Consider the following 12500-nt stretch of genomic DNA (forward strand, 5'->3'; position numbering starts at 1 on the left):
TCCCCCAGAGGTCCATTTCGGGTCCCATTTTATTTACTATTTATATAAATGACTTGTGTCAAAATGTAACAAAAGCAAAGTGTCATTTTTATGCGGATGACACCGTTTTGTATTGTTCTGCCTCATACTTAGCAAGTGCCTCAGAAGAACTGCAATCTGTTTTTAACATTATTCAGAATATTCTCCATAAATTGAGACTTGTACTAAACTCTGACAAAACTAAAATGATGTGCTTCTCTAAATCAAGGACCACAGACGATGCTTGTCAGATTGTCACACTAGATGAGAAAGTAATTGAACGAGTATCAGTCTACAAAAATCTTGTTTCTTCTTAGAAGAAAGTCTGTCCTTCAAGCATCATACAGACTGTCTAACAAAAAAACTTAGAGTGAAGTTGGGTTTCTATTATAGAAACAAAGGCTGTTTCTCTTTTAGTGTGAGAAAAAAACTTATACAAGCAACATTTCTGTCAATACTGGATTATGGTAATATTTTATACATTCATGCAAATCAATCTTCTCTGAAAATGCTGGATTCAGTATACAATGCAGCACTAAGACTTGTAACTAGTTTTCGTACTCATCACGGTAGCTTGCACAATCGCAGGTTAGAGCATTGGTATAATTTTCTTACTAAGGCCATACTATGTGAACTGCCTCCTAAAGTATCACCAGGAATTGGAATCTTTGATTATATGGGCAAATCATGTTTGACATTCCCCGAACGCATGAAAGTTCCTTTAATGTTTTTGCACCCACATCTTGGTATAAATTGCAGAATCATCTTAAACTAGACTGCCTACCAACAATGACACAGTTTAAAACTAGGATAAAGGACTATTTGAGTATTAAATGCACATGTGCTGTTACTGAGAGTTGCTGGTGATCACGTTGAGATTATGTTAAATTACCAACTGTCTTTTTCTGTTTTCTGTTATTTTTACACACACACACACACACACACACACACACACACACACACTGCTTACCTTGCGCACCCACAGCGGCATGTGATGAGTGCTGGGAGTACGGTGATGGAGGTTGAGCACCACCACGCTGAGGATGACAGAGAAGGTGACGAGGATCATGGTGAACATGACGTAGTTGACGATGATGGGGATGGCCAGCGAGGTCTCGGGGACTTTGTCCGCCAGCAGAAGCATGAACACAGTCAGGGCGATGAGGACCGAGATGGATAAGGTCATCTTCTCACCTGTACCAAACACCCCATTGGAGAACACAGATACAGTGATTTCCTGTGTAATAGCCACATTGTGTATAAACCGCAGGACAGTGTTTTATGCAAATGAAAATAACAAAACCATGTATTAACCACACTTCAGATCAGATCGGTCTTTGATCATAAAGAAGAATGAAGAAAATAAATGTATTCCCGTGTATTAACCTCATAGTTCAAGAGATGTTCCTAAATCAATGTAAGAACCTAGGTAAATAGTCGGGAAGTTTCATGTAAAGAAATAAAAAGTATCTTCACTCTACAAAAACACATTAAAAGACAGATCACTGCAACACAAACACTGCATTTCACAACATGAAACACACTGTTTATCCATCTGTTTCTCAGGAGAAGTTAAAGGCTAGTGCATACAGTAGGTGTACAATTGTAAAAGTTTCAAAAAGAGGAACGTTTTCCGCTCATTTAATTGGTCAATGAATGAAACCCATAGTGCAAATGAGAACACAGACACTTGGATTTCGTACTACTTTTCTCCCTCATTCTGTGATTACATCTCAGGTAGCTGTATGTAAGTGATTGGTAGTAGCCTAGTCTAGGCTATTATTACACAGAGAGAAAGAGAGAGGAAGAGAAAGAAAGAAAGAGAAAAACACACACACATTCAAACACACACACACACACACACACATTCAAACACACACACACACACACACACACACACACACACACACACACACACACACACACACACATTCAAACACACACACACACACACACACACATTCAAACACACACACACACACACACACACACACACACACACACACACACACACACACACATTCACACACACACACACACACACACAAACACACACACACACACATTCACACACACACACACACACACACATTCAAACACACACAGAAAGAGAGATAGATAGAAATAGGGAGAGAGAGAGAGAGAGAGAGAGAGAGAGAGACCTGCTGTGATTACACAAGCATTTTTGTGTGTGTGTGTGTGTGTGTTTAGTCTACTGTAGGTCACCTGCACCGGGTGGCAAATAGAACACAAATATGGCCAGCACGCTGGTGAGAATGCAGGGCACGATGATGTTGATGATGTAGAAGAGCGGCTTCCTCTCGATGATCAGGTAGAAGGTGATATCCTCATACAGGTCGTCCCCCACATTCTTACGCGACGGCCGGTGACAAATCTGCCACTCTCCGTTCTCTGGATAAGCACAGTGGAACATGAAAGGATGACTTACTGGAGAACACGAGGTCAAAGAACCTCACAAAAATATCTCAAAACTGAGAGAGGATACAGGTATAGTACAATATTATGCTTTAAATATCTCATCACTGAGAGACTACTTACTAGCCTGGAAAATCCATACCCTGGTAATCTAGAAAGATTAAGGGTCTGGCCACGAACAATGTAATGGCCCAACTCGAGGGGCGGCAACAAGCATGCATTTGAAAATCTCACTGCACGCAACTGGATAACACTACGACCAATATTTACTGTCCTTCAACGTTGCAGCACATTGCTCACGCTCTGACAAGAACTCTGGATTTCCAGGGTAGGAGGTTACTGGTATAGTACAATATTATGTTTTAAATATTTCATCACTGAGAGAGAATACTATAGTACAATATTATGTTTTAAATATCTATCACTGAGACAGAATACGGTTATCATTCAATATTATGTTTGGAAATTTCAGTCTGTATATGGTTTGAAATTACACTCTGGTTGATACTTTAACTACTGTGATTGTCTTCTGGGTTTGTAAAAGCAGTATTCATTGTTACCCTAAAGCCTCCTTTCTACAATGCTGCTTGAATGTTATTGTTGTCATATGTTAATGTCACTTTGGATAAAGGCTTGACAAAATATATATATTTTTTATTATTAATTAAGGGGTGCCAATAATTTTTTTTTTTTTTCAAATATTTCTTCGTGAGATATTTTTGCTTCTTGCTTCTCCTTCAAGGTTGAAATTAGATAAATGTATGAGTCTACAAACATATACAATAGAGACATCAGGTTACTGTATGTGTTTACATACTTACACAATAGAGACATCAGGTTAAGAGTTTACATACTTACACAATAGAGACATCAGGTTAAGAGTTTACATACTTATACAATAGAGACATTAGGTTGAGATCGTACACAACCCAATATCTATACTGACCTGTGAAAGCATTCTCATCAATAACCGCCTCGTGGATCTCATTGCCATTCTCGTCCAGTCCGTACTGCAAGTCCACTTCTGATGAGTCGTACGTGTACGAGCGGAAAACCATGGAGCAGTTTTGCCAGTCGAATGGGAAATAGGCCACCTGTAGGAGAGATGTGGCATTATCATTGCAGAGGGTCATGTTCTGTGATAAAGAGAATATTGCTGAGGAAAACTGCTTAAGCTAGCACCATTTATTACAACAGCTCGCCATGGGACTGCCGTTGAAAATTAGCCGACTGACTAACACTGGCACTTTTACAGAAATGTTTAATGTGTGTTGTCCTTATAAACAAATAAATAAATAAAATGAAATGTTGTTTCATTTAAATAATTAATTCAATTCAGTTTTGTTTGTTTACATTGCACCACTATTAATATACATTGTCTCAAGGTGTTTTACAGAGCCTAAGACCAGAACTTCCTAATGCAAGCACAACGAGATGCTAACATAGCACGTTGGATGCTAACATAGTTTTCAAGATAGATAGAAAGATACTTTATTGATCCCCAAGGGGAAATTCAGGAAATGTGTCATAAAACAATGGATAACATCACATTATAATTGTATGACGTGACAAATCACATCCCATTGAAGTTTGACCCCAGAAGTACTAGCATTCACTGCTAACTGCTAATGGAAATGAAAATACATGAAGTATTTCATTATATTGCCACAATTCATAACTAAATTCCACTTTGACTGCTAAGAGTATTAGCATTAGTTGCCAGGCTAACCAGGTTACCTCTATAGAGCAGCTGCTTCTGTAGATGGCTGGGGGGAGCCAGGACACTTCTCCAGTGTAGCTGACCAGCACGTTCACATACAGCGCCACATCAAACTGCCCGTCATTGCTGTATGAATTTTAAAATATATATATAATTTTAATTATAATTTAATTGAATTATTATTAAATAGGCAGTGGCACAAAACAACCCTCTGGTTCTGGTACTTTTTTGCTTTTCTGTCCTAAATGAGAACATGTTTTCATGTTTCTAGCACTAGTCCCTACCAGATCATGAGCCACACAAACACACAAACACATGGCTGGCACATGCCCATGCACATAAGAGCTTCATGCCTTGACGCTAACACCAACTATAATAAACATGACAAGGGCCACTTAATGACAAAGTTATCCATGTGAGTGAGTGAACCGACGAGGTGTCTATCTTCGGGTGGCATAGCTCTGGTTACCTATAAATTCACATGTCATAAATGCATGGTTAACTGCGGAGACACGTGCCGTGCCAAGCTCGGCTAAAGAGGCTTGTTGGCATAGCGCCAGTAAGGTCCTGTTGACAGAAACCTTTGAGTTGGGAAATCTCACTGGCAATAGGTAGTTCTTGCTCAAGCTTTTCATGACTATGAAAAGCTTCATGATGAAACAGCAATACTTCCCTTACCAAAAAGAACTATAGGGATTGTATTAGTATTAGTACATAGTATTTTTGGACAAAATATTATAATACTCTCATAGGAATACTATAGTACTTTATGTTGTATACACTATCATAGAACGACTATAGAAATTTTAGAGTATTAATATAGTTATTTTTCGTAAGTGTTATTCACAGAAAAGAGAGCATTGGAAGTCCTAAAAAGTCTCCAAAAACTCTAGGTTTTAATCAGGTAAAGTATATATTAACAATATTAACAACCATTATAGAAATATTGTGTCACAGAAGTTCAAGGGTAGGCTACAACATGTGTAATGTAAAAATATTTCCACTGTCAACTGGGAACCTCCAATACTTATAATTTTCTTTTGTCTTGTGGGCATTTCACAGGGGGCTTTGCTCACTTTGCATTGTGGGATAGTGGGGTTCTCTTACTTGTTGATGAGGTATACGTCTGGACGCCACACTTTGTTTGGGGGGATTCGGAGCACGTCAATATTGTCATACTCTTTTGGATCCCAGGACAACCGGTAGTCTGTCCAGGCCTGAGAGAGAGAGAGAGAGAGAGAGAGAGAGAGAGAGAGCAACAAGACAGGGCAGTACAGAAAGGTAATCATGGTTTGATTATACAAAAGAAAAAATAACCAAAAAAAAATGGATAAAAAATATTTTTGTTTGGATTATGAGAAGGGACATAAGTTATAGCTTTGTTGGTGTTTCTTTCAGTTGTAAAACTATTACTGTTATAAACACACACACACACACACACACACACAGCATTACAGTTCCCATTGGCACAAGGATACTAATAAGAGAGTAGACAGAGTAGAAGAACATGATGGAGCCAAGCAGAGAGGAAGAGGGGCCGAGAATGGACAGAGTGAGAGCGTAGAGAGAGAGAGAGAGAGAGAGTTTGTGAGAGGGATGCAGATTAACTTATTTGCAGTTATAAAAAGTGACAAGGCAATTTGGGGATGAAAAGATGGGGGGGCAGTGGACTGAGGAAAGTGTGGAAGTAAGAGATACAGAGAGGGGGGGGGGGTGATGGCAGAGGGCGGCTTGTACCATATATAAGGATAAATGGGATGGCACCCACCATATTCATAAACACATTGGTTGTCATCTCACCATTCTTCTGATCCTGCAGGGCAAGAAATACATTATCTTATGAACCGAAACGCGGGGTGTGTGTGTGTGTATGTGTGTGTGTGTGTGTGTGTGTCTGTGTGTGTGTGATCGTGTGTGCGTGTGTATTTGTGTGTGTGTGTGCGTGTGTGTGTGTGCGTGTGTGTTTGTTACTGGGAAAGCCCATCAGTATGGTCTGACACTGACAGGCAGCTGAGAGATTGATCTTCTGCACCCTGCTGAGAATGCCATAGGAATCAACACTTAGAGGGAGAGAGAGAGAGAGAGAGAGAGAGAGAGAGAGAGAAGGAAACTAAACTAAACTAAACCAAGTTAAGAGAATGATAAAATATAAATGGAGAAATGGTGAAATAATGTATATAGTACTTGTGCTTGTGTGTAGGGGACACTGCTGTGTGTGTGTGTGTGTGTGTGTGTGTGTGTGTGTGTGTGACACGGGAGAGAGAAAGAGAGAGAGAGTGGAGATTTGTAGGATAGAGGTCATGACTTTGACCGTAACCTTCACATGCCAGAAGCCTGTGCTAAGTTCTCTGTGTCTGTAGTCACCTACAAGAGAGATAATGCAATTGTGCTTGACTTTGAATGTGTGTGTGTGTGTGTGTGGTACACTCCCGACTGACCCGATTCATTGTTTTCTTCTAGGTTAACATTGTTTTGTGCATATTTGTGTGTGTTTGTGTGTGTGTGTGTGTGTGTGTGTGTGTGTGTCTTACCAGGCTGACAAGCTGGACTAGGGTCATCCCAACCCTGACCATCACCTTCTCGTCCCATGTCCGTGCTGGTCGCACCTTCAGGTTGTAGTCCTTAAACAGCTTGTCCAGTAGGCGGCGCTCTGTGTCCGAGGCCCCTGGAGCATAAATGATACATCTGTACCACTCAAGTACTAGTAAATCATCTACATACTGCCCCAATTTGCAGTTTAAAAGGAACACATCAACGTTTAGGGAAATACACGTATTTACTGTCTACCCCAGAGTTAGATAAGAGAATACGGTTACACTTTACTTGACAGTATCGACATAAGAGTGACATGACACTGTCATGAATGTGTCATAAACAAGGCATAAACGTTAATGACATAACGCTTCTGTCATTAAGTGTCATTCGGTTTTTGTCATAACAAGTTAGGGTTAGGATTAGGGTTAGGGTTAGAGTTAGGGTTAGGGTTGGAATTAGGGTTAGAGGTTAGGATTAGGATTAGGGTTCATGTGTCATGAGAGTGTCATGTGTTCATGACATTGTCATGTCACGCTGTGTGTGCAATAACCCAGTCTGACACCATTAGCCTAGCTTAGCATAATCCACATGGAATGGGTAAGACCAGGCAGCCAGCTGATAGCTTCCTTTAAGGAATAGGCTACCTATATGCTAACTGGTCTAACCCACTCCCAGTGATTATGGCTTAAAGGCAGCAGGTGCTGGAGGAAGTGCTTTCTATGAACACAAAAGATGTCGAAGTCTTTATGCAACTGTGACAACCAAGTGAGAGCTGACAAACAGACCAGGGTTTTTACTACCTCCTCTTCACCTCCTCTCTCTCTCTCTCTCTCTTTCTCTGTCACACACACACACACTTTATTCTTCCTGTCACTCAGCTCATAAACTCCCTTCCATTTTTGTCCTCTAAATCACGTCGGCCGCCCCAGAGTCCGAGCTGCAGCTCTTTTAAACAACAGTGCACTATAAAAAACCCTCCCAGCCACAGGGAGAGAGCTTAGAAACACACATCAAATAGTGTCACCCACAACTGCAATGTATCAACAGACATGAACCCGCAGGGTATTTGTTTGTGATTCATTTGAAAGTAACAAACAATGCACATACATTGGATTCTACAGCAAACTTGCCTTGACTTGGCTCCTGAGTCACACCAGACCAAGGTCAGATTACTTCCATTGTCTGAACTAACAGTCAATTTGCTCAGTAAAAGCTTTGGAAGAACAGCTAACCAGAACACTAAATGCAAACAGGCTAGCAGGCAAGATTGAGCTAATATGGTTGATATGTGATTCCTAAATGTAGATACAGGTATGAAAAAATATAACTTAATTTCCCTTGGGATAAGAAATGCTAAAAGATAGTTATGACTATCTATCAGACTAACAGAAAAAGTGTTAGTCTGAAGTTGACAACAGTTGTCCTTTATTAATCCACTTCATTTGTCAAATTGCTTTTGTGTTCACCGAGTTGTTCCAAACCGGAATTGGCCGCAATGTGGATAATAAGGTATCCTAGTGCTAGGTTGTGTTCACCGCAATGTCGAGAATATTGTTTATTGTTGTTTATTGTTACTCTAAGATCTACATTTCTTCACTGTATTGCTTGAATGTCAGTCCATTTGTAAGTGATTTTGTATAAAAGTGTCAGCTTTTACACAGAATCACATGGAATCACACAGCTTCTTCACAGAATCAAGGAATTTCCCTGCAACTTTTCCTGGGGAAAGGCTCTGTGGACCTTTCACCAACCTCAACAGGAAAACCACAAGTGTTAAATGTTAAGTGTTAAAGGGGAATTGCAGTGATTTTTCACATACCGGTAGATCTCCGTTTCTCAAGGTCACGAGCACTGTTGGTATGAAAAAAACCTGAAAACAATCAGTTTTACCTAGCTCGAGTTGCAGCAGCAAGCAGCTACAGATACCAGGCAGCTACAGCACTACACTCTGAGGGCATGTTCATGAGCACCCATGTTCATGCCCCCAGAGTGTAGCACTGTAGCTGCCTGGCACAACCTTAGCTGCTGACTGCAGCAACTTGAGCTAGGTAAAACCGATTGTTTGTGGGGGTTTTTCTGTACCGACAGTACTTGGTGACCTTACGAAACAGAGATTTATGTGAAAAATCACTGGAATTCCCCTTAAAAACCTGTTTTGAAACATTCTGTTCTGGCACACCTCCCCCCTCCCTCTGCTCCCCTCAACGCTCTCAATCACTTGTATGCACCTTATTCCACTCCTTGAATGTCCCTTTGTCCTGGGTAATTTAGAACGTGCATTAACATATGTGATTTGAACACCTATGAAATAGTGCATTAATGTCTGTTAACAGACCACCATGTCGTCCATTATCCCTTACATATTGCTATGTAGCATAGTAATATTATACACCATTTGAAAGTTTGGACAACCTTTTCCATGTACAATATGTATAGTGATGTACAATGTCAAATTAATCTTACTATATCTTACTATGTCTCAATTAAATATTGCCCCCCTTCCTCCTCCCCCCTTGGTACTTCCCTACCCTCTAGCCATAGTGTATATCCTTAGCGATATGTAGATATAGCATATTGGGTCTTGAAATGTCCACACAAATCCATATTAATTAAATATCCATGCTGTTTCATATATATATATATATATATATATATATATATATATATATATATTATTTATATATATATATATATATATATATATATATATATATATATATATATATATATATATTGATGGTTTGTGCATTAATTCATTCCTTTTATATTTTATAAATCATCAGGTATTGACATTAGTTCATAGTGTTTCATTCATTACCTCATGCAACTGCAAAGTTGTGTTAGATGATGTGCTGTTCATGTATGAAGTCATGAATGACAAACTATGAACTCATGTAAATTCCTGATGATTCATGAGATATGAAGGAAAGAAGTAATACATATATCATTAATTAATTCATGCATGAATTCATGATAATTCATATACCCTTACTGTGTGTTACCCCCCTGACATACAATCCAAATACAAGCATGACACTTCAGAGTGTAACCTTTCATTTGAAAGCGTGATTATGCTTCTACACCAAGGGGTTCATATACAGTACAGTTCAGTAAGCCTTTTATTGTCAATATGCATTTTGGGTAACAAAAGGCTCTATGGGAAGTCTCCATAGGGCATTTTGCAAAACGCATGGACATACCTTTACAAATAATTGTGTAAGCTACTCATCTTTTCTTCTATATTGATCTACTTTTACACACAGCTTCACAAGACCTGGTGCTAGGGCTCAGTTGTGTTTCCTAAGGGCCTCAAGTGACTTAGAGGGCTGAAATGTGGTCAGTTCATAGATGTTTGTAACCCCGTAGAAAGAAAAAAAACAATATTCTAACCTCTGTGCCAGTATTTCACACAAGTGAAATGTTTCTGATTGTTTCCTAAGAAAGCTTTCTGAAAAGGTCAAGCCTTTGATGGTAGGCTAAAATAGGTGGGAACAGAGCCCTTTGAAGTAGGCACAGCCTAATTTCAGGGGGGAAATGCCTTTAAATGGTATATCCCATACAAAGTTAAATTTCCCAAAACTCTTTTAAGAGATCATTTTAAAACTGTGAGTGTTAAATGATCCCCCTCACACACACTATCACATGACTATACCCTCACACACTCTATCACACACACTATCACACGAGTATACCCTCACACACTCTATCACACACACTATCACACGAGTATACCCTCACACACTCTATCACACACACTATCACACGAGTATACCCTCACACACTCTATCACACACACACACACAATATCACACGACTATAAATTCTCACACACTCTATCACACACACTATCACACGAGTATACCCTCACACCCTATCACACACACTATCTAGTATCACACACACTCTACACACACACTATCAAAACGAGTATACCCTCACACACTCTATCACACACACTATCACACAACTATACCCTCACACACTCTATCACACACACACTAGCACACGACTATACCCTCACACACTCTATCACACACACTATCACACGAGTATACCCTCACACACTCTATCACACACACTATCACACGACTATACCCTCACACTCTATCTGCCCATCACACAAAGTATACCCTCACACTCTATCACACACACTATCCGCGACTACCCCCTCACACACTCTATCACACACACTATCACTAGTATACCCCTCACACACTCACACACTATCACACTACTATCCCTCACACACTATCACACACACTATCACACGGTACCCCTACCCTCACACACTCTATCACACACTATCACACAAGTATACCCTCACACGCTCTATCACACTATCACCACGACTATACCCTCACACACTCCTATCACACACACTATCCTGCAGTATACCCTCACGCTCCTATCACACACACCACACACTCTATCACACACTATCACACGAGTATACCCTCACACACCTCTATCACACACACTATCAAAACGAGTATACCTCACACACTCTATCACACACACTATCAAAACGAGTATACCTCACACACTCTATCACACACACTATCAAAACGAGTATACCTCACACACTCTATCACACACTATCACACGAGTATACCTCACACACTCTATCACACACACTATCCTGCAGTATACCCTCACACACTCTATCACACACACTATCCTGCAGTATACCCTCACACACTCTATCACACACACACACAATATCACACGACTATACCTCACACACTCTATCACACACTATCACACGAGTATACCTCACACACTCTATCACACACACTATCAAAACGAGTATACCTCACACACTCTATCACACACACACTATCACACGAGTATACCCTCACACACTCTATCACACACTATCACACGAGTATACCCTCACACACCTCTATCACACACACACTATCACACGAGTATACCTCACACACTCTATCACACACTATCACACGACTATACCTCACACACTCTATCACACACACCATCACACGAGTATACCTCACACACTCTATCACACACTATCACACGACTATACCTCACACACTCTATCACACACTATCACACGAGTATACCTCACACACTCTATCACACACTATCACACGACTATACCTCACACACTCTATCACACACACTATCAAAACGAGTATACCTCACACACTCTATCACACACTATCACACGAGTATACCTCACACACTCTATCACACACTATCACACGACTATACCTCACACACTCTATCACACACTATCACACGACTATACCTCACACACTCTATCACACACTATCACACGACTATACCTCACACACTCTATCACACACACACACACTATCCTGCAGTATACCCTCACACACTCTATCACACACACTATCCTGCAGTATACCCTCACACACTCTATCACACACACTACACACACACACACACACACACACACACACACACACACACACACAAACACACACACACACAAATACATACATACACACAAATACATACATACCAGAATGAAAGTGTTTTTTCTAAAACCATTAAAAATCAAACTGATCAAATAGAAAAGTATTAATTCATAATTGACTTAACAAACACATACACACACATGCAAACACAAATGTTACCTGTGAGGGTGAGCAGATAGCAGCTGCACACTAGCCACAGAAAAGCCTCCTTCATCCTCCTCCTCTTCCTCACTTCAACTCTCTCCTTTTCTCTTTTTCTCCCGTTCTGTCGCTCGGCAGTCCAACGCAACACTTAGCCAGTCCTTCTCTGCAGTAGGTGACTCCAG

General features: G+C 40.2%; 1 protein-coding gene across 2 annotated transcripts in view; it reads right to left on the reverse strand.

Moving 5' to 3' along the window:
- Positions 1-12500, reverse strand: part of chrnb1l (cholinergic receptor, nicotinic, beta 1 (muscle) like) — a gene marked incomplete at its 3' end in the record, with an annotated part of 14392 nt that overhangs the window by 1620 nt on the left and 272 nt on the right. The window contains 8 exon segments of one of the 2 annotated variants that reach the window (XM_048236530.1): positions 989-1212; positions 2245-2430; positions 3401-3548; positions 4192-4300; positions 5282-5391; positions 5943-5987; positions 6706-6839; positions 12334-12500. The exon segment at positions 12334-12500 is cut by the window's right edge and continues 272 nt beyond it. In XM_048236530.1, the coding sequence (XP_048092487.1) occupies positions 989-1212; positions 2245-2430; positions 3401-3548; positions 4192-4300; positions 5282-5391; positions 5943-5987; positions 6706-6839; positions 12334-12388 (1011 nt within the window). 2 annotated transcript variants of the gene reach the window in all.

Source organism: Alosa alosa, chromosome 24, assembly GCF_017589495.1.
Source record: "Alosa alosa isolate M-15738 ecotype Scorff River chromosome 24, AALO_Geno_1.1, whole genome shotgun sequence".
Taxonomy (NCBI): domain Eukaryota; kingdom Metazoa; phylum Chordata; class Actinopteri; order Clupeiformes; family Clupeidae; genus Alosa; species Alosa alosa.